Below are 26,474 nucleotides of genomic sequence, written 5' to 3'. Positions count from 1 at the left end.
GAGAGAGAGGGGGGGAGAGAGAGGGGGAGAGAGAGAGAGAGAGAGAGAGAGAGAGAGGGGGGGGAGAGAGAGGGGGAGAGAGAGAGAGAGAGAGAGAGAGAGAGAGAGAGAGAGAGAGAGAGAGACTACTATGCGATGACAGAGAGGGTGAATATTCTCCTTAAGGGGAGAGAACCGATTCTGCGTTTATATTTCATCTTAGGTTTTCCTTATTTTGAGAGGTCTTTTTCCTATTTTCCTATATGTGAAAGAATATATGATGTTTCCCTATTCCCATTTGATATATATATATATATATATATATATATATATATATATATATATATATATATATATATATATATATATATATATATATATACATATATATATATCCATATATTATATTATATTGTCGGTCTGTTGGCTAAAGTCAGAAATAAAGCATACTGTAACAGAATATAAGTTGTTAGACTTTTACATTGACAACTAGTAAATTCCTGGTTACAGTATGTAACCAGTCTGAAAGATATCTTTGCTTTCGATTCTACAATTGTACCTGAGAATCCAGACGACGGATCACACATGCTTCTGGTAAGTATGTCTGATGAGTCTTTAGTATTGCCAATATTAGTAGTGAAACAAGTTGTACCTTTTTGACCGCTTGTATGCCGTAAGCAGGAACATATTAGTAGACAGTATAAAAGTAAATAGATAGATAAACAGAGAGACATCCATACAGACAGACAGATAGACAGACAGTTAGACAAACACACTGATAGATGGATAGATAGTTAGATAGATAGATAGATAGATAGATATATAGATAGATAGATAGAGAGATAGATAGATAGATAGATAGATAGATAGATAGATAGATAGATAGATAGAGAGATACACACGAACGCACTTTACCCTCATATTAAAGTCAAAGTCTTATATTATACAAATTAGTAGCTCCAATTATCTGAAACAATTATATTTGTTGTGTATAGAACGTCAGATTTAAGTATTTCTCAACAAAGGGTCAAAAATCGATTAAGGCTCTTCAACTTATTGAGAAATACTTAAATTTGACGTTTGTCTGTTAACTGCCTATGTTCACACATACACGTGCACGCGCATTCACGCACGACTGAATCTATATATTCAAGACACACGAAATTTGAATTCACACTATTTAAGAACAAAAGTGAAATACTTCCGCTTATTAATCCGGCGCCAAAACGTACTTAGAAATATTTCTAAGTACTTCGAAATATTTCTTTTCTATGTTTTATTTTTTTATTGGTTTCGACATTAAACAGCACCAAACTGAGATACCAACTACAGAGATTTTATTAAATTGTACCCATCCCTGTATTTATTTCTATCTTTATTTGTCCAAGTGCTATACTACAGAATGTAAACAACAACGTTATTTAGACCAGTTTGAAAGTAAACGCAGACACGAACACAGTAATACACACACGCACGTACATGCACACGAACACACACAGGTGCACACGCATGCACACACACACACGTACACAAACATGTAGCTTTCATATCTTTCCATGAGCTTTGATGGTTTAAATACAATGAAGAAAGATTGTATGAACCTCTTTTAAATTTTTACTGAGAATCGAAGGCAGATGGAATTACGAATCTCTGGGAGTTTGCCATTTTCTCTATAGCACCCGCCTCTGCTATTTAGAAAATACCATTATTAAGATACCGAATTCGAAAATGAAGAATGCACATAATGACATTTCAGATGGTATAATTTCCACTAGTATTAATTTGCATCATACAAAAATAAAAAGTAACTTATTAAACTTTCAGTTGAGGAACTTCTCACTGATGCGCAGAATTAGAGTCGTCTATCATCGACTTACTTTCTTATTCGCATTCCTCACAAACATTAAACATATCTTGTATATGTTGGCTTGGCTAAGAGCAAACATAGAATTATTGTTATACATTAATAAAAATTCAGAACTTTCGAAAGTATTCTATTGCAATGGTTAGAAATATTAATTTTTTTTTTGCACCAACAAGTTTTACAATTTTAAAATCTATTCTATGGTCTAGAGTACACACACACACACACACACACACACATATGTATATATGTACACACGCGCGCATGCACGAACACAAGCGCACACACATTTACATGTACATATGCTCGTGTATCTGCCTATGTACGTACATACGCGGGTGGGATGTAATGTTCATAAGCAGTCTTTGAAGGAATGATGCTAGAGCGGTGAAATATTTCATGCATTAATGTCTGCTCTCGTTATTAATAACTATATTGTCTCTTTCCAAGTAAACTGACATCTGACTGCTCAAAGAAGACTTCAAAAGTAACTAGTAGCAATTTCCTTTGAAAATGGACAAAATTTGGCATTGTGGTGGCATCAAGTACCTGCAGAAAAAGGTTTTGATCTCAAGGACATTCATGCCGACATGGTTGCTATATTAGGGAATGACGCCCCAGCTTTATCAACAGTGCAAAAACTGGCAACTGAATTTAGGAGGGGAGGGGAGTGTATTGAATATGACCCAAAGTCTGGACGTTTTGCAACTGCCACTACCGAGGAAAACACCGATGTTGTTCACCACATAGTGATGGATGGCAGGCGATTAACTATAACTCAAATAGCGAATGTTAGCATATCCCGTGAGAGTTTTGAGAATATTCTGCTCAACGAAGTTGTCATAACGAAGATTTCTGCTCGCTGGATGCTATGTCTTCTGACATCTGATAAAAAGCTCACCAAGCTGATCACTTTACAGGAAAATTTTACATTGCTTCAAGGAAACCAGTTGAACGTTTCTTAACCTGAAACGAGTGTTGGGTTCACTCATCCTGGCTTATGCAGTTCTTGATTTCAATGGCTACTGTGCAGGACTGTGGCTTTGAACTTGTTGACCACCCTCCCTATTTTCCCGATTTTACCCCTTCTCACTCTCATCGGTTCTCTAACATTAAGAAAAAAAATGGCTGGGAACCAATACCGCAATGATGATGACGTCATATCTGCTGTTGATGACATTTTTTACCAACTGCATGAAAGCGTCTTCATCAATGAGATCCAGGCATTGCAACACGGATTGGAAAAAGTACGTGGACTGCAAGGTAAACTATGTTGAAAAATAAATCTCATTTGGACACATTCCAAGAGATTATCTTAGTCAGCTTATGAACTTTCCAGATGACCGTCGTATATCAACTATGAATATCAGCCTATATATGTATGTATCAATTTGTTTGCATCTTGGATATTACTATAGCTTAGTGAATGACAGGTGACCATTAAATACAGAGAAAGGTTAACTAACTATTTTAATTAAAAAATTTACTATATCTAAATATCCATTATGCCTTGTAGATGTACTCTTTAGGTAATATATAGCAACCCTGTTTCAGATAAGTTATGACACACCCGGCTAGTGTTAACTGTAACTACTTGAGTCCCTGGCCAGTGTTACTGATTCCTAGTTAGCCTCATTTTCTTATGAAACAATAGCTCGTGAATGAATCTTGAGGAAAGCCTTATAGTGGTTTGGTGTTCAACGTAGTACTTTTCCTGAAATTTCTGCAGCTAAGCGTTCTCGAGTGGTGCTGTTCTGTTTTCCTTTGGACTACACCATCAAGGCTGTAAGGGAGATTCTGATATCGGGACAATCATGGATCTCCACACAGTCCAGCCAGTATTGTGCTCTGAAAACGTCACATCAATGTCACGGAGAGTTGTGGCAGCAAAATCATGCAAGATGTCTTCCTCTCATGTATTTGTCTGCAACTGAAGTCATAACTGAGCAATGGTGAAAAACTCAATTGCATCTCGAGACAGATAGATGCCAAAGAAACTACATCTGTCAGTGTATCATCCGCGCCGTGTTTTCTTGTATGTATATCTATATATCTATCTATATATGTATCTATCTATCTATCTATCTATCTATCTATCTATCTATCTATCTATCTATCCCCCTCTCTCTCTCTCTGTATACACACACACACACACACACATATATATATGCATGTGTGTGAGTGTGTGTGTGTGTGTGGTGTGTGTGCATGCGTTCGTGTGCGCATGCAAGCATCAATCTTCGAGTATTGTTGTCTTCTTATAAGAGATAGATAAGGAAATAATGTGCACAAACCTTAATTCATAATCCGAATAAAACCTTTTATAAAATAGCGTATTTTGAATAAATGGGATTTGCAGTGTTGCAATGACTGATATTAATTTCTTTTGACTAGGTACAAGACCGATTTTGTAGGGGACAAGTTATAGCCAATTGAATCGACTTGAGTATAAAACTGGTATTCCTTATATCGGCACCAGAGTTGTGAAAATCAACGGCCCAAATGACATATGAACTCGGAAGAGTGAGGTACCGTACTAGATACACTACAGCATTCTGTCTCGCGTTCTGCTGTCTCAACTATTCCTCCCCTTTGTGTTAACATATACTGAATTGCATTTTTCCTTTATAGTAGTGACGCGGTGATAGGCAGAATTGATTTAAAGGCAAGGTGATAATTATCAGAATCGTTAGAGCACATTAAGTTACAGCCCTTTACACACTATTTTCGAATCATTCCGGGTTAACTTTTTCATTTCCCTTACCAGAGCGATGATATAAAATAATAGTGAAGTATTGAGTTCGAGTTAACGTGTTTATTTCACACCCTAGATCAGAACAGAATTATGATAGAAGACAAGAAAACTCATGCCATTGGATTTCCATTATGCATGTATTTTGCTGCATTTAGCAGCAAAATACGCCTACATTGTGTCGCCTCTGTTAGCTCAGTGGCTCTTTAGATAATATATTTATTTTATTAACAGCTGCTATTAATTTGACTTAATCACGAATGTTTTAAGATACATCACAATGTTTTAAGATACATCACAATGTTTTAAGAGACATCACAATGCCAGTAGAGGTATACGAACTTCAAATCAGTTGGTTTATACCTTACACGACTAAATGTTAACTTCATTTGCAAAGATGCAATGCACCTTTTAACAGGTTCAACTTCTATTAGAAGTCGAACCTGTTCCACGATATAGCTGCTATGTGTTGTATGAATTCTAGTGGAATGACGGACAAACTAGCCCAACATTCAGCTCACAACTAATTACGATTTAAGTTGAGTCATGGAATTCCATCAAAAATTTGATTCTGGTTTAGTTCAATGAGAATATATTACAACTTCTTGGAATCATCACAAACAATAACATTCATTCCTTTCAAGCACGTAAAAGAGCTTCTTTGATTTGGTAGGAATAGCAGCTAAAACACACAGCCATCTTAAAAAAGGTGGAGTAAAATTGCATAATGTAATTCTGGAATCATGGCGTCTAAGACAAAGATGTGATGGGCATATGGGGAAAGCAAAGGCTTTCCATATATGACTTGCTCAAACTAGGCTAACTTAGACTAAGCAACAACACTATTGTTTTCATACTAGGGTACAATGTCACAAATTTGTAGGACTGATAAATGAAAATATGTGACGTTCACCTGTGTCTGGATGCCTTAGCAATGAAGGTAAAAAGAATTGCCTTCATCCGTATATTGAGATTGAGCTGCCAATTTGTTTACTTTCCTCGTTCTCTGTGCTGTTCGGTACCCCATTTTTGTTGTGTGCATACATCAATGGCTGATGCATCTGGACACATCTTCAGTAATGTCCCTGGTATCAGTGAGTGTTTCGGGTCTTTCAACACCATACACCTTACTCCAGGTGACCCATCCGGGGCTGATCTGACCCCAGCTTGTGTCCAGGTGGCCAGCTAACTACCTCATGACTCTGCTCTTTTGATCCACAGCCATCTTGAGGACATATCCGCCGCATCGGTGTACTGTGGATGGCCTTCCTCCTTCTCAGTCCCTCAATGCCCAAACTGCTGAAGGCTCTGGTCAGGGAATGAGCTGCGAAACCCATGCATCCAACCTCCACTGGGAGAGACCTCGCTCTTCAGCCACCACGCTGGCAGTCACTGACCAGATCCGCGTATTTGGAGAGCTTTCTCTCGAAAGCTTCTTCCAGGCGATCTTCCCATCGGACAGTTAGCTACAGCTGCACTACTTGCTTGTGGACTCAGACACGAGGACAATGTCTGGTCGCAGGGTGGTGACTGCAATGTAGCCAGAGAACTTCAGCTGACGCTCAAGCTCCACCAGTAGCTGCTAGTCTCTTGCAGATGTTAGGATGCTCGCCGATGTTTTTCCGGCAGGGGTTGGCTGTTCCCCAACTCTGACAAAGGCGATAGTTTTCTTGGAGGGTCGGAACTGCTTCGCCCACACAAGTCCTCCGCTGATGGCTTCAGCTGTGGTCTTAAGAACTTGGTCATGCCCCCAGCGGTACCGTCCTTCTCCAAGTGCCCCTCTGCAGCAGCTGGGGATATGTTCTAGCGTTCCTCGCTTGGAAAACAACATGCATGCTCGTGTCTTTGCTATGCTCTATGTGTGCAGGTTTGGTGGGCTTGGAAGCACATCGTACACTGCCTGGATGAGGAATTTAATACGGTGAGGCTCGGATTTCCACAGCTTAGTCTAGGTCACTTTCCTCTTAACCGCATTCTCCCATCTTGTCCAAGCTCCTTGTTGCTTCGTTCCCACTGCCTTGCATGTTCTCATTTCCTCTACTGCAGCTCTCACCTCCTCCTGAAAAAGCCCTTCATTCCTGCTGGTGTTCGTTTGGGGAGTCGGAAACGAGCCTAGCCCAGATCTGCCTCGTTTGACCACTCCTACAATTCTCCTTTGGCGCAGCCTTACCTCTGCCTCTTGAACTGCGTCCTCTGCTCTCCACTTCCTGTCAGTCCTCAGTTGGGTCCCTGCTTTAGCCACCTTCGAATCACAATAGTGCCTGTACAGGACCACTTCTCTCGCTCTTGCCACCTGGAACTCCTCTTCCAATGATTTGGAGGGCAACTGCAGTTTGGTGTTGTTGCTGTAGAGTGCGATGCTGCTCAGGCTCCTTGGTAATCCAAGCTGACCCTCCTCTCTAAGGTCTCTACTGTTGAGATGGGGACCGCATTGACAAGGAGGGGCCACAGTATCCTGGGAAGAATGCCGTGTTGGTAGACCCAGGCTTTGAATTTCCCAGGTAGGCCTGACTTGTCCACGGATTTCAGACAGCCATCCAATTCAGTGTAGACCGACTGGATAGATGTAGTAACTCACAATGAGCTGTCGAAAACCTTGCCCATACATTATTCCCCATACATTATACATGTAATTTATTTTGATTTGGCACTAAAACCTTATACCTTCACGTAAAGGTGTTCTAATATAAGTTTCGAAGGCCGCGAGCTGGCAGAAACGTTAGCACGCTGGGCGAAATGCTTAGCTGTATTTCATCTGTCTTTGCGTTCTGAGTTCAAATTCTGTCGAGGTCGACTTTGCCTTTCACCCTTCAGGATCGATAAATTAAGTTAAATTAAGGGTCGTTCTAATCGACTGGACCCCTCACCCAAAACTTCGGACCTTGTGCCTAGAGTAGAAATGAATATTGTAAGTTTCATTTCTCTCTTAAAAAAAAACAAATCATTTGTGTGACAAAAATGTGTTTCGAGTACTGTGGAAGTGAAAGCGGAACAGAAACTTTGCAATAACTTAAGTTTATCGCACATTCTTCAATGCTCACAACATCGTACAAAACAGAATTGAAAATTCAGAACTAATTCTATTAACCACATGTGGAGTTATTCTAATCAAGATTTGCGTGTTCACATAAATTGTGAAATAAACGAAAGTGTTTGCTGGTACTAATCACAAGGCGTTTGAAATTATTGATGGACATAAAATTGATCTTGAAAACATCTATATGACGTGTTCTTCGAAGAATTCACGGACCCTGATATTGACTGCGTTTACGTTTGAAGCATAAATTTTGATCAACTCCTCCATAAATTTCAACATCCATTTAAATTTGGTTTTAGTTAATAGCCTTTTATTAAATAATATTCCGGCAATTTCTTCTTCGGTGGTCACAAAATGGAAAATAAATGCATGTGTGCTTTATATATGCTTGTTTGTACATGTTTCTGTCCCACATTTTTTTACTCATAAGTGCCTTTATATATGTATATATATATGCGCAAATATATATGTTTGCTGTCAGTAGTTGAAAATTATCACGATTCTGGTCTGTCAATGAAATAATATATAAAAGTTTCACATCTGCGAAGCCTTTGTAATATCAGTTTAGTGTTTGTCATTCTGACAACTTAGCGTGACTATTATAGATTGTAACTTTGTTTTATGGCTCACCATTTTGTATTTATTTACACGGTACCTATTTTTCTTTTCGTTAATGTCATTTTCTACTAGCGATATAATCAAAATACCTAAGTGTGTGTGGTTTTATGTGCGATGTGGTGTACTGTGGTAAGTATGTGTGTGTTTGTTTGTGTGTAAAATTGAACGAAGTATGGACTAACAAAGACGAGACGTACATTCAAGTTATAAACATTGTATGTCTAATATTTATAACTATTCCACCCTTTCTGGGTAATTTATCTTATATAAATTACACACACACACACATAATTTAATAAAGTATTATTATTATTATTGATAATCATAATAATAATAATAATAATAATAATAATAATAACAATCAAGTGGTCAGCAAGTTAACTGTATATATAAAATATACAAATAAATAAAATAGGGTACTGGAATACCACTTGCTAGAAATAGGAGTCAACATTACATATCCACAAATTTCTCATTGTTAAGAAACACGCACGGTGAATGTGACTAATATAATAAAAGTAGGCCTTACCTTGTATAAATCCCGAAGCAAGAACAAGTGTCTTGTCATCAATTGATATCACTTTTTGTACGTTAGTACTTAAGGATCATCAACCAAGCTTACTGCATTCATCTATTTTTCAAGATATTCATGTCATTAGTCAGTGCGCGTTTCTTCATCTGAATGTCCTCGCGACATTCAAAAACGAACATGAAGTGAATCACTACAATATAAAATTTAATAAAGTGTTATTATCATTATCAAAAATAATAATAATAAAGTTGCCAGCAAGTTAACCTAAATAGGTAAAATATACAAATAAATAAAGCAGGGTACCTGGAATCCTTAAGTACTAACGTAAGGAAGGTGAGATCAATTGATACCAAGATATCTTTCTTGTTTTGTGGTTTATACAAGGTAAGGCCTATTTTTATTATATTCGTCACACTTACCGTGCGTGTTTCTTAAAAGTGAGAAATTTGTGGATTTGTAGTGTTGACCCCTATTTCTAGCAAGTGTTATTCCGGTACCCTACTTTATTTATTCGTCTCTTTTATCTATGTAGGTTAGCTTGCTAGCCACGTTATAATAATGATAATAATAATAAAATATATATATATATGCACATTTACACAGAAGCACACTCATAGACATACACATATAAACACACACGCACACTACGCGCACACACACACGCACATACAAGTATATATATATGTGTTTGTGTGTGTGTGTGGGTGTGTGTGGGTGTGTGTGTGTGTGTGTGTGTGTGTGTGTGTTTATGCTGACAAAAACTAAACACGTTTCTGTTAAACTGCTTTTTGAACTTGCTCTTGTCACATTGTCATTTTCATTCTTGTAACATTGTCATGTTCTAAAATAAAATAATAGCTGTATCCAAAAATTCTAAGCATGCGAAACCAATCTTGTGATGTAATAAATCACAGGGAATAATACATGAATTGCCATTTAAATGAATTCTAATGTATTGTAAGTAATATTTGTAGAAGGTTCGGTACATATCCATCACAGCTTTGTGAACTGATGCAAGATTAATGCTCTGATCAAAAGATATAATAAACAATGTGAAGCTTCTATAAACTGATAACCTATCAACTGGTAGTTCAGTTTCTATCTGCACGGTTTCATTAATTGAGATAACTTAGTTTTGCTTTTTAAGTCCATCATGCCATTATATATATATATAATGGCATGGAGTGGTTGTATGGTAAGTAGCTTGCTTACCAACCACATGGTTCTGGGTTCAGTACCACTGCGTGTAACATTGGCCAAGTATCTTCTATTATAGCCTCGGGTCGACCAAAGCCTTGTGAGTAGATTTGATAGACGGAAACTAAACGAAGCCCGTCGTATATATATATAAATATGTATATATGCGTGTGTGTGTTTGTATGTATGTGTATGTTTGTGTGTATGTGTTTTTCCCCCACCATCGCTGGACAACCGATGCTGGTGTCTTTACGTCCCGTAACGTAGCGGTTCGGTAAAAGAGACCGATAGAGTAAGTACTAGGCTTACAAAGAATAAGTCCTTGGGTCGATTTGTGCGACTAAAGGCGGTCAATTGATTGAAACAAGTGAAAGAGTAAAAGAATAAAAGAATATATATACATATATATATATATACACACACCCACACATATATATATATATATTTATGTATTATAATATATTATTATTAATATCAGGAAATCAACATTAGAAAATTCTTCAGAAAGATACATACGTGTGTAAAATAATTGTTGTATGAAAAATATAAATATATATAATATAATAAATATATAATAATAAATATGGCACTTTAAAAGTTTTGAATTAAGTCTTTAAAGCATCTTACGATCGTTTCGCAGCAGTGTGTCCCTATAATGGAATCCTATATTGATAAGCATTTATGGATAACTCTTCTGCTCTTCAGTGATATAAAGTTTGAATTTTGTATAATTTATGGAATGGTAGATTTTTAAAAATATGAAGTAGTATTTAACTAAAGATTTATGTATATATATATATATATATATATATATATATATATAGGTGAGAAAGTTGGTATGTGAAAGCACGTGGTTGGATGTATAAAAGATAATAAGAGTGAAAAAACTACAGAAGGCTTGTGTTACATGGTTAAAGTATATATTTAAATTATGTCAGAAAAATGATAGAAAATGTTATAAAATCTTTTTGGTATATAAACATTGTATTTTGAGAAATAACCGGTTTCGTGTTGTCTTTTCAAATTTCTCTACTTCATTGTAACGTGTTCGCTCCAGTCTGAAAAAGAAGAGTTCTAGGTAGAGGGAGGTAATTGGGGATTTCTTCCGGTATAGGGGAGATAATCGAAATCTAAGAGGTGGTAGAATTTGATTAATTTACCATGGTTTTGTTCTATATTTTTTTCCTTTTTTCTCAGTGGGGTGATGAATTTCCTTATTGAAATGTGTTAGCAATGGTTAAGTTTGGGTTTGTATTTTTGAAGGAAAAAGGTTTCCTTCTTTAATCTAATCTGTGTTGGTGTTTTAATGGCACATTGATAGAAAGGAAAGATTATAAATTGTGGTAGCATTTGTTTTGCGCATTTCTCAATATGATCACTAAAAGGTATCATTCGGTATTCTGGGCATGCAATCTGCTGCTGGTGCAGAGTGCATCTACGTCTGAGCGATAATCCTGTGGACCCTATGTAGTTCTCGTGGCAGCCCGGGCATCTTATTACATAAATAAGATTTTCTGAGGCACAAATAAAGTTAGATTTAACTTTGAATTTGTGTCCCTCAAGTCTGTGAAAAGGAAGAAAGAAACTCTCTCCTACGCTGAGAAAAAAGCAATGTTTTCTTCCAAAGATATGAATCAACTTTTAAACAAGAATTCAGCACAGATAATCCTTTCCTAAAGAAAAGAACTATAAATAATAAACAAAAACTGAACAACGCACAAACCACCACTAATTTCAACCACTTAATCAACAACAACCCTCCTCATTACCCTCCATACACCATAAATAGAAATCACTTACAATCACCACTTTTGAACCACCCAAAACTAAACAGGGAACAAGCTTACAGACAACGCATTTATGAAATAGATTGCACCAAACCTAAAGATCACCCATACACCAGGAACAGAACACACCAACAACGTCCCAATACCAGGCATAACCACCCCATAACAACCCAAAACAACACTAGGATAAGAAACACACCACATGCTAGTCACTACTACCCTATGACCCAAAATTACTGGCCCCCACCGAACTCAAGAACAACACAAAATAACATCAGATCAAGAAACATCCCACATACTAGAGTTACTCACATCACTAACCAAAACACCCATAGACACCCACACACATATAACAATCTAAGTAAGGCAACAATACTACCATTCCCCCGAACCAATCCCATATAACCTCACAGACAGCTCATGCAAACAAAATTACAAACAACATTTTTTAGCCCCAGACCAGAGACACCAGGACACAGGCTGGAATCTAGTAATCAGGAAAAACCGAAGATAATCAATCTCTCAACCAAAGCTCTTTCAAGCATAAAAATAGACATCTTCTCAAAAGGGCTAAAATTCACCCCAACTCCACGCAGAGCCAACCAAAATGAAGTGAAGGACAGTATAACAGAATTCTGTAGAAAATTAAGACTCACAGAAGCATTTACCAATCACAACACTGAAGATGACTCACTAGTCAAAAACAAAAGTGAGCACATCCCACACAAAGGTAGAAATAAAAATCTAGATGAATTCTGCAACCACATCGAGAACTTCCCTTACCACACCATGCATAAACAGACAGTTAACTCAAACTTTAACACTACACAATGGAAGGAACTAATAGAACTTCAAAATGATGAAGATATTACGATTAAGGAAGCAGATAAAGGAAGTTCAGTTGTAATAATGGACACATTATACTATAGAAACCTAATAATCTCCATGCTGGATGACAACCAACACTATGAAAAAGTCACAAACTACACCCCACAAAAAATAATGAAAACCCTGTCCTCACTAATTAAAACACATGGAAATGAACTGACAACCAAGGAGATAGATTTTCTAACAAACTTCAAATGCAAGCCCAGCCTTTCCTATGGTCTGCCAAAAATACACAAAAGCCAGATCATAAATGAGACCATCAAAAAATCACCAAAGACATACATACATACATACATACATACATACATACATACACCAAACCCGGGGGATCTAAAACTGCGACCCATCATAGCTGGCCCAGCCTGTGAAACACACAGACTAAGTCTATTTATGGACATCCTCCTAAAACCCTTCCTTAAACACATAAATAGCTATATCAGAGACGACTTGGATATGCTAAATCACCTCCCAAAGAAAGTCAAGGAAGAAACAATCATGGTCTCATTTGACGTGATAAATTTATACACCAGTATACCTCATAATTATGGACTTGAGGCAATTCAATTCTGGCTGGATCAATTCGCGAAAGAAACCCCAAACAGGATCAGTAAAGAATTCATTACTAAATCGGTTGAATTCATCTTACGAAACAACCACTTCATGTTTGACAATACTTTCTACCGACAAAAATCCGGAATTGCTATGGGCACTAGGGCAGCTCCAGTCATTGCGAACCTAACAATGGGTTACTTGGAAATAATAATATACCAGGAATCTTTATCCACCTTTGGAAACACCCTTTCCCAATACATAAAAGAAAATTGGAAAAGGTTCCTGGACGACTGTTTCATACTCTGGAATGAAAACACAGATGAACTCTTGAAATTCAAAAGTCTATTGAACAGTGTCAACCCAAACATACAGTTCACAATGGAGTACAACCAAAAGGAGCTCCCATTCTTGGATATACTAATTAAAAAAGTAAACCTAAAAATAGAAACGGACATATTTTACAAAACCACAGACGCCAAACAATATCTACTATTTGATTCATGCCACCCAAGACACACCCAAGACAAACATCCCCTTCAACCTTGCAAGAAGGATATGCACAATAGTGTCAGAATAAAATACTAGAGACTACAGACTACAAGAACTCAAAAACACACTAATTGACAGACACTACCCAGTTCAACTCATAGAGGATGGAATCAGACGTACATCACAAATTAACATAGAAAACTTAAGAAAAGTTCAACACAGCAACACACATTCCCTGAGAATACTGCCGTACATATCCACATACAACCCCAGAAACAAAAGAAACCTTCACCATCATCACCCAAAACATACCAATACTACATAAGGACCCCAAATTAAAGGAAATTTTACACACACACAAAATCATCAAAAGCCACAAACAACCAAAATCACTGAAAAAGATCCTCACAAAGGCAAAATTATTTTCCGAAACAACAGATGCGAAAGTAAAAAAATGTGGTCGACCAAATTGTGCAACATGCCCAAACATTCTAGAAGGTTCAGAATTCCTCTTCAAAGAGGGACACAAATTCAAAGTTAAATCTAACTTTACTTCTGCCTCAGAAAATCTTATTTATGTAATAAGATGCCCGGGCTGACACGAGAACACGAAACCGGTTATTTCTCAAAATACAATGTTTATATACCAAAGAGATTTTATAGCATTTTTATAACATTTTTCTGACAAAACTTAAATATATACTTTAACCATGTAACACAAGCCTTCTGTAGTTTTTTCACTCTTATTATCTTTTATCTCTCTCTCTCTCTCTCTCTCTCTCTCTCTCTATATATATATATATATATATATATATATATATATATATATGTGTGTGTGTGTGTGTGTGTGTGTGTGTGTGTGTGTGTGTGTGTGTATATATATATATATATACTGTAACAAAGGATAATTTTTTTTTAAATGTATCAGTGGCCAGCATATTAAAAAAGACCGATTAAGGTGAAATTATAGATATAATTATAATTAAGGGCGTAGAAAGAAATTTCCTAGTCTATATACTGAAGTACATGCTAAATCGTCTCACCACTTAAAAAGTCACAAAATTCCACATGTGCTGAAATCGATGCTAAAGGAGATTAATAACAATATAGATAGCCCTGGATTAGCTAATTTCTAGATTTGTCCAATGGCTTTTCCTTCTTCAGCAGAGCACACATATATGAAATAAATGAGATATTTATACATAAAGCAAAACGCAAAGCCACAAATACTTATAAATACACCAGACACCTTCGACAACAAATTTCGCAGCTTGCCTCAGTATCATGTGATTTTGGCCGCAGTAGCACATAGACGGCTATGCAGTCCCGAAGTGAATAGAAATTTTTCAATATACAATAACAAAGAATAAAGTTTTCAAAAAATCTTACCAGCATATAAAAAAAGGTGAGACGATTTAGCGTCTACTTTCAGCATATAGGCTAGAAAATTTCTTTACACACACACACACACACACACACACACACACACACACACACACACACCTATATATAGACAGACAAGCAACAACAAATGGATAATGGTTCACTGACTACTGCTGTTTCAGGCGGGTTTTATATTGATGAATAGAATTATTACATCACGCAAAAAGCAAAATCGTTTTCATCTGTGGCGAACTTCGGTAAGAGAGTAGAGGTCTACTATTTTAAGGCCCTGATTCACTTGAATCCTGAACATTTATGTATATTTGTGTGTGTCTGTGTGTATACATAGGTATTATATATATATATAAACACACCCACCCATACACACATATATATATGTATATATATATATATATATATATATATATATATATATATATATATATATATATATATATATATGCATATATGTGTGCGTGTGTGAATGTGTGTGTGTGTGTGTACATATATATCGTCTGTAAACACGGTCAAATTATAAAATCAATTCATGCTAAACAAGTGGATGAATTTTTGCTTCCCTCTTTCAGATATACTCTTTCCTATCATTGAAAATAATCCATATGTATTACAAGCAACAAGTCTGACTTGTGTAAGGTAAATTGTTCAAAGGGAGACGTGCAGTTCATTAAATACTTTGATAATTGTGTGGTAAATGTCACAAAAATAAGGTGCTTTAATTCCAAATCAAAAATGGATTATAGTCTTCTTTCGCTGGTAATACATCTTTCTGCATAGGCTATTGTTCGGTGTTTTGAGCATTGTAACATTTCTCTTCGTACGTATTGCAATACATTGCATTTGTTTGTCACTTTATCAGATAATAAATGTTCTATGTAAATTATGATATTGTATTTTGGCAGGTTCTTCATTATCTTCGAAGAACTGGTTTGACCTGTCTTCCTGAAACTCGTCCAGATACTCGCAAGAACAGCTGCCCGACAATCAATTCTGAGGTATCACGAGCATCGACGGTAAACAAGTCATCATCAGTTCATTACAAGATCAAACCGAAAGAAGCTTGCAAAGTTCTATTAACATCTTCAAATAAGAAAGGACAGACCAGCACGCCAGTTTGACAATCAAAGGAGGAGGAAACCGATTCGGCTTGCCTCACACCTTTCATATAACTCAAACTTAAACTAAAGAACATTGCTTTAATTTCTTTTTCTCTCCATTTCAATTTTGTTTACAGTTAAAACATAACTGTTGAAATATCCTTCTATGTACATTTCTTTTTCTTTTGTTTTATTTTTTCCTTTTTTTCTAGAGACGTATGGTTTTTTTTATGATTTATTAGCGCAGGAAACAAGTAACTTGTACCACTGTTTAAATGAATTATGACTGGTATATAAACAGATCAATGGGAAAATGTCACAATCGATACAGTCAGTGTCGCATATGTGACTTGCATAATGTATTTTGAAAAAAAAAAATAACTGTGTAAGCTAAATCGTTTTATCTTGAAGTGGAGAGAAAGAAGATACAGAATTAATTCGTTGTTGTTTAATTATATTTTGAAAACTTTGTCTGAAGTAAAAAATAAGGCAAAAGAAAATGCAGAATATTTTTAAAGTTACAAACACTAAAATAACGAGTGGCATTTGATAGAATACAACAACTGTAGTCATCGGGTCGCGACATTGGCGCCAAATAAGGTTTCCCACCTTGGTGGATTTGTAACTGCTGCAAAAATATGTTGAAAGTTTTTCCGTTTTTTTTTTTTTTTCTTTCCAATATCACACATACTGTGTGTGATACATATTTCTGACAAAAGAGTAATCTCTTTTTGTTGTTTTTATATGTTGGGAAAACTATACATTCCCTGCAAGAAATCATGATACAATCAAATCAGCAAAAATCATCTATTTTAAAAAATTAACGGTTTTGTCATTCATCCTCACACGTTCATATTTACAGAACCAAATATAAATTGAATATGAGCTCTAATTTCAAACTGTCTTGGAAAATTTTGCTTAACTTTTTATTAAAAATAACCATATCTGCATCTTGCAAGCGAAAACTGCTTTAGGTGTGTATGTACGTACATATGTATATATACAAGGAGAAAGAAAGAGAGTGCGTGTGTGTATGAGAGGGAGAAGGAGAGAGAGAGGGAGAAGAGAATGGATTGTTTTCTTATTTTGTACTGATATTGTGCGTTGTAAGCCAGACTCGCTAACTTCGAAACGATAATTCTCAAGACTTTTTTGTCTTACATATCTTGGGCTGAAGTAAGATAAATTGTAAGTTTTACTTCTCCATTTTAATATGGTTTACGTGTTCTGAACTTACATTATAGAAATGTTCGAGCGAAAATTTCATCGAAGAGATTATTAGTGTTGTTGTTGTTGTTGTTGTTGTGATGGTTGTTGTTGATTCTGATAATGCTGAAAACAGTTTTTTTTTAATGAAATATTCACTGTTGAAATATTGAACGGTCTCCACATTTAGTTATTATCGAACGGAATGTTTATTTTTGTATAATGTTGTGTTTTGTAATAATATAGATCTTCAGTGTAGGTTAATATAGTCATGTGATTTTGTTGTTGTCGTCCTCATTAATAACGTTCAATCAACTCTATTCAATCAATAACCAGTTATCAACTGGTTATTGCTGCTATTGTTGTTGTTGTTTAACCCCAGATCAACTCATTTCGGAAAAAAATCAATGCTCGAAGGCATTGCAACCGTAAAAATCCCATTTAACACCCTCTCCTTAAATATGGTGGAATGTGCTGTAAGAGAAATCTTGTTATTAATTCTTGCAAGTCGAGCGACTACATAGACTTTATTTCGTTGGCTCAGTAGCTGTGAAGCTTCTATTTTGAGGATTACGTGTTCACTATTTAGACATCTGTGTGGTCGGTAAGAAATATTCTATCGTTCAATGTTCTATTTTTCGGTCATATTCTCGTATAATTGACTTAGTTACCTATCTGACTGTTTTAGCAATTTCACATACACTTCCAAGTTTTTGCCCGAGTAGTCTAAAGCTACGAGCTGTTATATAGTGGATTATAATGTGTGTACATAGTGAAATTTTGTAAAAGTGTACAAATATACTGTGGTATATTGTATCATAGCTAGCGCTATTTCCAGTATATTTACCACTGAAAATCTTACTTCAGTATGCTAATATTTTTACATTCATTGGTTGGTTTGTTTCCTTCACATCTCTTTCCTTCAAATTTTAATCCTTCTAACTTACAGTACACAAAGAGGGAAGCAATGCCAGCGGCTGATGTAAAGTTTAATACATTTGGTACAAATGTTTACTTCAAGTTACTTGCAACTATTAATCGATAATATTGAGGTCAAGCAACTTGCACTTGGGGCAAGAACTCTATTTAGTTACAAATGATATCAGTATTTACTTCAGGATTAATTTTAAATTCTATACATTGATTAGAGGAAAATATCTTTAGACGTAAATAGTTTTTCGAAATAATTAGAGTTTTATCATCCCTATATATGTATGGGAAGCTAAAATTGTTTGAGATATTTTGTTACGAATCTTTACGTTGTGAGTTCAAATACCTCCATGGTTGTCTTCAAATTTCTTCCTGTCACGGTCGATAAATAAAGTAGCAGTAAAGAACTACGTTCGATAAACTGATTGTTCTCTCGCCAAAAATAAGTGGCTCTGTTTTTGTGAAAGAAATTATTATTATGACCTGCTCTCCAATACGTGAAATTCAGTTACTATTAGAAGTCGTCTTGAGTTATATCCAGAGTTCAAATCATGGAGTGGCTCCCGTTATTTTCATCCTACTAGGGTCGATAAAATAATGGTAAAATAGTTGAAATTCTCACCCATTCTTTCTAGTTTTAGTCATAGTTTTAAACATTTCAAACTCAAATATCAATTCTCTACACTTACGTTCTGCCAAATTCTATCATTATGTATAAAGGAGAACTTTCTCTTTGAATACTCCGATATGATTTCATATTTGTTATGGGTAACTCGGTATGTTGAACATATACATGCAACTTATTTGGTCTGCAGCTGAGAGAGTTAAATCACATAACTGTGACGACAAAACAGTATCAAGAAATGAAACATAAGAAATCCAGTATCATGAATTTCTTTTATTCTGGTTGTGCACAATGAGAAACCGTCTCATAAAGAGCATCTAAGCTTTTCATAAATTTCTGTTGGAATATTAAGAAGATATTTAGGGCGTGCGATGTGATCCATTTCAAGCAACTTAATTTTATTTACCATGTTTATATGTCCATTATAAATTTCATTTCCCTGTTCTGTTAACAACAGGCTACGGAGTATAAGTAAAAGAAAATATATATAAACGCCGTGACGATTCGCTTTTTTTTCTATTCTTTCAAAAGACAAACATTTCCCAGTCTTAAATGTGAGCATCGATATAGAAATATAGAGTAGGCGTGATGTATTGCACTTTTAGTTTACGAGAAACTTTATTTTGATATCCTGTCAGAAGGTAATCGATAATGTAATTCTATACACTGCCTTTATATTAGAAAATCCAAAATATCACACTCCTAATACTTAATCGTGATATATCATCGTTTCACACAATGATATTAGCGGCCTCATCATGACGACTATTTTGTAATAAACATGGAGAGAAGAATTAAAAAGAAAATGAAGCGGTATGCAGTGTGAATGATTTGGAAATAAATGAAAAGAAAGTGACGTATGAAAGAATATTCTTTTTGTTCGAGAAACAGAAAAATGTTTTGAAATATTGAAGATATTTAATAGAATGTTTGCTGTATATTAACAAATGAGCGCAAATGTAATTCATTCTTCGTCCTATTTTATTCACTTTATAAATTCTTTCATTTTTCTGTGAATTCCGTTTATCGATAGGTATATAGGCTTGTTTAATTTTAGTAGTTATTTCAAAATAAGATAACATGCAGACACATTTAGAAATATATTTCCTTTACCATATTTAGTCGAGATAGCAAGTTTCTATACACACAGACACAGACATTTATATTCGATCATACATAAAGTCTGTGTGGGTGTACATGTGTGTATATACATTTATAAAACAGATATGTTTAACACACACACACACATACACACACAAACACACACACACACACACACAAACACACACACACACACACACACACGCACACACACACACACATATATATATATATATATGGGAAGTGTAATTACAATCTTAAGCTTATAAGCTTTCACTAAATATTGACTATAGAAAGTAGTCAAACATTGGGGCATATAAACTCACAACGGAAGAAGGTTGGCATTGAAAATAAAAGGTGAGGTTTCATTTCCCATCAACACTAATGCCCATAATTTTTCCGTCGAGGGTTTATATGCCCCAATATTAGACTATTTTCTGAAGTCAATATTCGATGAAAATTTATAAACTTAAGCTTATAATTCTATTTACAGAATTTTCACTCGTCACGTTTCTTAACTTACGCAAAACAATACAAGTACACACGTGTTGTTGGTGAATTGTTTTCCTCCTTTGGACTTTTCCCTTTTTCCTGCGCGTCAAACTAATACATTCTGCGTGCACATCCTTTTGTTTATTGTTATTTTTAATGTTCGTTTATTTTATTTGACTGTGTTATATATATATATATATATATATATATATATATATATATATATATATATATATATATATATATATATATATATATATATATAAACATAATTAAAGGATAAAATCATTTAAATTAATGATTTTTTATCAGTGGCCAGCATATACGAAAAAACTTTTTAGGCAAAATTCATATGGAGAGATATATAATTGTATAGAATGCAATTATGATTAAGGGCACACACGCTACCGTGCCTATATGATAGAAAGAGACGTGAAATACGGCCAACCACTGTATATTTCACTTCCATATACACAGGTTGAAAGCGGAAAAAGTGGACTGACCAAAAATTCGTTAAATATTTCTGGTAGTTCTAGATCGATCAATTTCTCGATGCGTTTAATAACTTATCCAGAAATTGATCAATCTAGAACTACCAGAATTATTTAACGTATTTTTGGTCGGTCCGCTTTCCCCGCTTTCAGCATGTGTATATTGAAATGAAACTTACAGGATTGGACGTATTTGGCATCTCTTTCTAGCATATAGGCATTGTAGCTTCTGTGCCCTTAATTATAATTGTATTCAGAAGTCAAAGGAATATATATATATATATATATACTATACCTGTATATTATGGATATATATTACAACTATACATATGGTCTCTCGAACACATACACACACACACACGTGTGTGTGTGCATGTGTGTATGTATGCATGTATGTATATGTGTATAAATGTACATAAAATTATATGTATAATATATATGTATGCAATCAACGTATTATATTTCTAAGTGCGTGTATGTGTGTGTTTGGGAGGAAGCATGGCAGCGCGATTGAGAAGTTCAATTCGCAAACATGCTAATCCATGGTATGGGATCTTGGCCAAAAGTTTTTACCCTCGCTTGGCTCAAACTAATACCTGTGAGTGAAATCGTTTGACGGAAACTGTATCCAAGCTGTGATTGTAACTCCAATGTACAGCGTCATCACACCGTGTGCCACGGTTATTTTATGTGAGGATTATGTTAATGGTGCACGAGTCTGTGAGAGGCTCAGTCACATACGCGTCGATTCAAAAATAGGCTATTCAATTAGTCTAACAATCCTCATTGTCGAACGACAGAAAACCACCACCAAAATTTAAAGAAGACTCGTGTTAGGAGTGAGAGTTAGTGACTTTGTAGTGAACCAGTGTGGAATTGAGAAGATTGTCACTAGGGATAGAGATGTCGAAGTTGATAAATATGGTGGAAGTGAATTTCAGTCGTGTGTGGAGGATGTTCATGCAGAATATGAAAATTCTAAGTTTATCTCTGGATAGTAAGGCTGCGTCGACATCAGTGTACCGGTTGTTTCGTTTGTTTAATTTAAAATTTGATGAAGATCACTAAGTGAAAATTTATCCCTTGGTGTGACCCAAGGATAAGTTGATATAACTGGACCAGTCTTAGTTCCTACAAATACTCTGTTTATACGCTGGCAGGAATTAAGAGACGAAGAGAAGTAATTTAGGGTAAGAACGAGTTTGTGAAGTGAAAAGTTACGGATCGAGTACAAGCGTTATCTTGGAGGATAACTATGTGTAAGATATTTACGTCGATAGTGAAGAAAAGTTTGACAGGTCTGGAAGAGGAATCATAGATGTCTAGTTTTAGTTTTCATTTCGAATGAAAGTGCAGCGATCAAGGGCAGTTGCAAGTGGAGATGAAAGTGTTGGGTTGGAGAGTAGCAGAAATGGAAGTGCGGGCCCTTTGGGGAATGAAATTGGTACTACTACTACTACTACTACTACTACTACTATTAGTAGTAGTTGTAGTAGTAGTAATAGTAGTAGTATCAAGAAAAAGAGAAAATGAAGATGAGCTGGAATATCACAGTAGAAATTAGCGTTTGGTTTACAAGAATGTTATGTCTAATGTTTCTGGTCATCGTTAAATTAACAGGTTTCCCCCTGGCAAAAATCAATATGCCAATACACTGCCGTTTATCCTTTATCCACCGACTTTATGATGCTGTCACGCTATTGGCAGCGCTGACAGAATCAAACAAGATCTCAGGCAGCGATATTAAGCATTTTTTGTCGTTTACAGCAACGGAAACAATTTAGATGATAGAGATATTTATCAAGGAGCAGGTCTTAATTGTACTATCATAAGTTAGGCACCCAATTGGAACAATACTGTTTACATCCAGAAATTGAGGCATCTCGTACTCTGTTGAGGAGGAACATCTCAAACTAAGCTCATTCAGGAAACTGTCCGGCCTCAGTGTATACGTCAGAATCTTGACAACCATGCACGTGAATATGAAATAGCGACTTCAGCTTAGGCGAAGCGTTCGCAAGGCAAATAAACTACTGCATGTGTCGGTATGATATGACTGCTCGCAGAAGCACCAGTATTTGGGAACGTTTTGTGCGTCATGAAGGAAATCGAAACAACATCAGTTAAGATGGTAGCTGTAAATGGCTATAGTGTGGAGCTATAGTGTGGACGAGTTGGGGTAAGAAGACGACAGGAATGTCTGATGTCACGATTCAGAGTTATCATTTATAACACATGGAACAAATGGTCGTGGGGCTATATTCAGTGCGTGAGTTGGTATGGTGGCAGTCACCTGCAAAGACAGGTGGAACGGCAGAAGCGGGATCCAAATTCACGTGGCGATAGAAAATTATACTTTGGTGAAGATGAAGTTGACATACGTATATTTGTATGGCGGCATGCTGGAACAAAGGGAGTAAGCATTTTTTGAGTCCATGGTGTAAACCCTGCGTAAATAGGTTTAGTGTAGGTGCAATAGGGAAATAAGGGCACATAATTAGTGTAATATAATGTAAAAAATAGTGATTTGGGGGGGTCTGTGTCTGGGAGGTTTCTTAATTTTCGTAGAAGAAAAATAAATTTCAGTGAAGTAGTGAAGTTTTGAACACATTTCCTTCTTCGGAGGGAAAAAGATCATAGGGGCTAATATTGGAGTTGCTGCATAATAAAAGTGGGAACGAGCAAATACTGGGGAAAATGATTAATTACTCTTTCTTCTTCTTCTTTTTCTTCTTCTTTTTCTTCTTCTTTTTCTTCTTCTTTTTCTTCTTCTTTTTCTTCTTCTTCTTCTTCTTCTTCTTCTTCTTCTTCTTCTTTTTCTCCTCCTCCTTCTACTTCTTCCCCTCCTCCTCCTCTTCCTCCTTCTTCTTCTTCTTCTTCTTCTTCTTCTCCTCCTCCTCTTTCTTCTCCTCCCCCCTCCTTTCCCCCTCCTCCTCCTTTCCCCCCTCCTCCTCCTTTCCCCCCTCCTCCTCCTCCCCTCCACCCCCTCCTCCCCTCCACCCCTCCTCCCCTCCACTCCCTCCTCCCCTCCCCTCCCCTCCTCCCCTCCCCTCCCCTCCTCCTCCTCGTCTCGTCCTCGTCCTCGTCCCCGTCCTCCTCCTCGTCCTCCCCCATCCCCCTCCCCTCCCCTCCTCATCCTACTTCTTTTTCTTCTTCTTCTTCTTCTTCTTCTTCTTCTCCTCCTCCTTCTACTTCTTCCCCTCCTCCTCCTCTTCCTCCTTCTCCTCCTCCTCCTCCTCCTCCTCTTCCTCCTTCTCCTCCTCCTCCTCCTCCTCTTCCTCCTCCTCCTTTCCCCCTCCTCCTCCTCCCCTCCACCCTCCTCCCCTCCACTCCCTCCTCCCCTCCCCTCCTCCCCTCCTCCTCCTCGTCTCGTCCTCGTCCTCGTCCCCGTCCTCCTCCTCCTTGTTCTCCTCCTCGTCCTCCCCCTCCCCCTCCCCTCCCCTCCTCATCCTACTTCTTCTTTTTCTTCTTCTTCTTCTTCTTCTTCTTCTTCTTCTTCTTCTTCTTCTTCTTCCTCTTCTTCTTACTATCTCTCTGGTAGGAATCGACTGTATTTATATATGGAAACAGACGAACTCTGCAAGGTTCCTTTTCCTAAGACACACCGTGTGCGCAGACGGTGTCCCCATAGCTCCACCAGAAGATGAGGCCGCCTCAAGAACGGTAGGAAAAGTTACATAAATACACGCACACAATCCTACATACATTCTTCTATACAAGTGTGAGCTTATGTATGTACGTATGTATGTATGTATGTATGTATGTAGGTAGGTAGGTAGGTAGGTAGGTAGGTAGGTAGGCAGTCAGGCAGGCAAGCAGGCAGGTAGGCAGGTAGATAGGTAGGTAGGCAGGCGGGTAGGTAGGTAGGTAGGTAGGTAGGTAGGTAGGTAGGTAGGTAGGTAGGTAGGTAGGTAGGTTCGGTGCAATAAACAGAATAATAGAATTCAATACGGGAGTGCATCTGGTTTATTATTTTTCATCAGCAGAACTTAAAAAACGACTCAAAGGCTGAGAGTTTCGTCTAAATCACTTATGGTAAGGTTATGCACGAAAATTTCGACCCTTGAGTCACTTTGAAACTTTTCTCCATGAATGATAATCATATATATATATATATATACGCATATGTATACGCCCACTCACACACATCATCTATGTATGTGTGTGTGTGTGTGTGTGTGCGTGCGTGCGTGTGTGTGTGTGTGTGTGTGTATTATTTGTATGTGACGTATGCAAAGTCAAAGTATCTGTGATCATGCTATAGAGATAACAATTTATAAAGTAAATGTTTGGTTACTTTTTCCCCTTTTTCATATTAGATAAATGTGAATATGACATTAATATAGGAGAATTTGCGAACAACAACTATAACGATATAACAACCACAACAATAATAACAATAATATAAATAATAAATGTTATCTATTGAATATTTTGTTCTTGTATTTTGTTCTACAAAAAATGCTTCTGGAAATCATTCGTAACTCATTCATTTCAAAACATTTGTACATTCATTTGACCCTTATGGGATTTGTCTGGTAATAGAAATATGACGTTGTCGTCATCATCATCATCATCATCATCATCATCGCCATCATCGTCGTCGTCATCTTTGTCATCGTCATCGTCATCATCATCATCATCATCATCATCAGCATCATCATCATCATCAGCATTGTTTTTGTTATTGCTATTGTTGTTTAACTCTAGGCAAAACGAAATGTATAGTCGGTTCTGCTAACCCTTTTTGAATATTTTTTTTTTCTTTTTATTAATCTCCGGTTTCGTGCTTTTGAAATAAAATAATTTTAAGTATTATTAATATTGAGTTTATATTATTATTTCTGTCGAACCTGCTTTTGTTGCTACTGATAATGGTGTCGTCGATGAGAATGGTAAGAATGCAAAATGTATGGTTATATAAGAATACTGGGAACTGTCTTCAAATTTATCATTGCAAATTGTCTTTGTCTTTATTTTGTTACATGACACCGCTGGTTTGAGCAGACCTATGTAACGTAGGCTAAGGCGCATGGCTTGGTGGTTAGGTTGTTGTACTCATGGTCGTAAGATTGTGGATGAGATTACTGAGCCAGGCGATGCATTGTATTCCTGAGCAAAACACTTCATTTGACGTTACTCCAGTTTACTCAGTTGGCAAAAGTGAGTAATCCTACGACGGACTAATGTCCCGTCCAGGGAAAAATACATGCACCACACAGATCAAGTAACCTGCCCTATGTGTCTATGTGATTTGGGAAGGATCTTAATCGTTTATCCTATAAAACATAGACTATCAGCAACTTATTATTTCAGACACAATTTATTTGTGTCGAATTTTTATCATTTCTATCGGAGTGACCGCTTCAACCATCCGGTTTTGGTAGGGTTTCTTTCTCAATTTTATGGTATTTTGAACTATTTTAACCGGTGTGT

The 26,474-nt window shown here is 36.5% G+C and overlaps 1 protein-coding gene across 1 annotated transcript in view; it reads left to right on the top strand.

Moving 5' to 3' along the window:
* LOC106867588 (calcitonin gene-related peptide type 1 receptor-like) overlaps positions 1–19,850 on the top strand; it is a 314,424-nt gene extending 294,574 nt beyond the window's left edge. Inside the window, exon 13 of the mRNA XM_089356647.1 lies at positions 15,999–19,850. Within this exon, the coding sequence (XP_089212773.1) occupies positions 15,999–16,214 (216 nt within the window). The 3' untranslated portion in view covers positions 16,215–19,850. The remainder of the gene's footprint in view (positions 1–15,998) is intronic.
* Positions 19,851–26,474: the final 6,624 nt, after the last annotated feature.

Source organism: Octopus bimaculoides, chromosome 8 (assembly GCF_046866305.1).
Source record: "Octopus bimaculoides isolate indiv1 chromosome 8, ASM4686630v1, whole genome shotgun sequence".
Lineage (NCBI taxonomy): Eukaryota > Metazoa > Mollusca > Cephalopoda > Octopoda > Octopodidae > Octopus > Octopus bimaculoides.
This window is presented reverse-complemented; position numbering and strand designations above follow the sequence as displayed.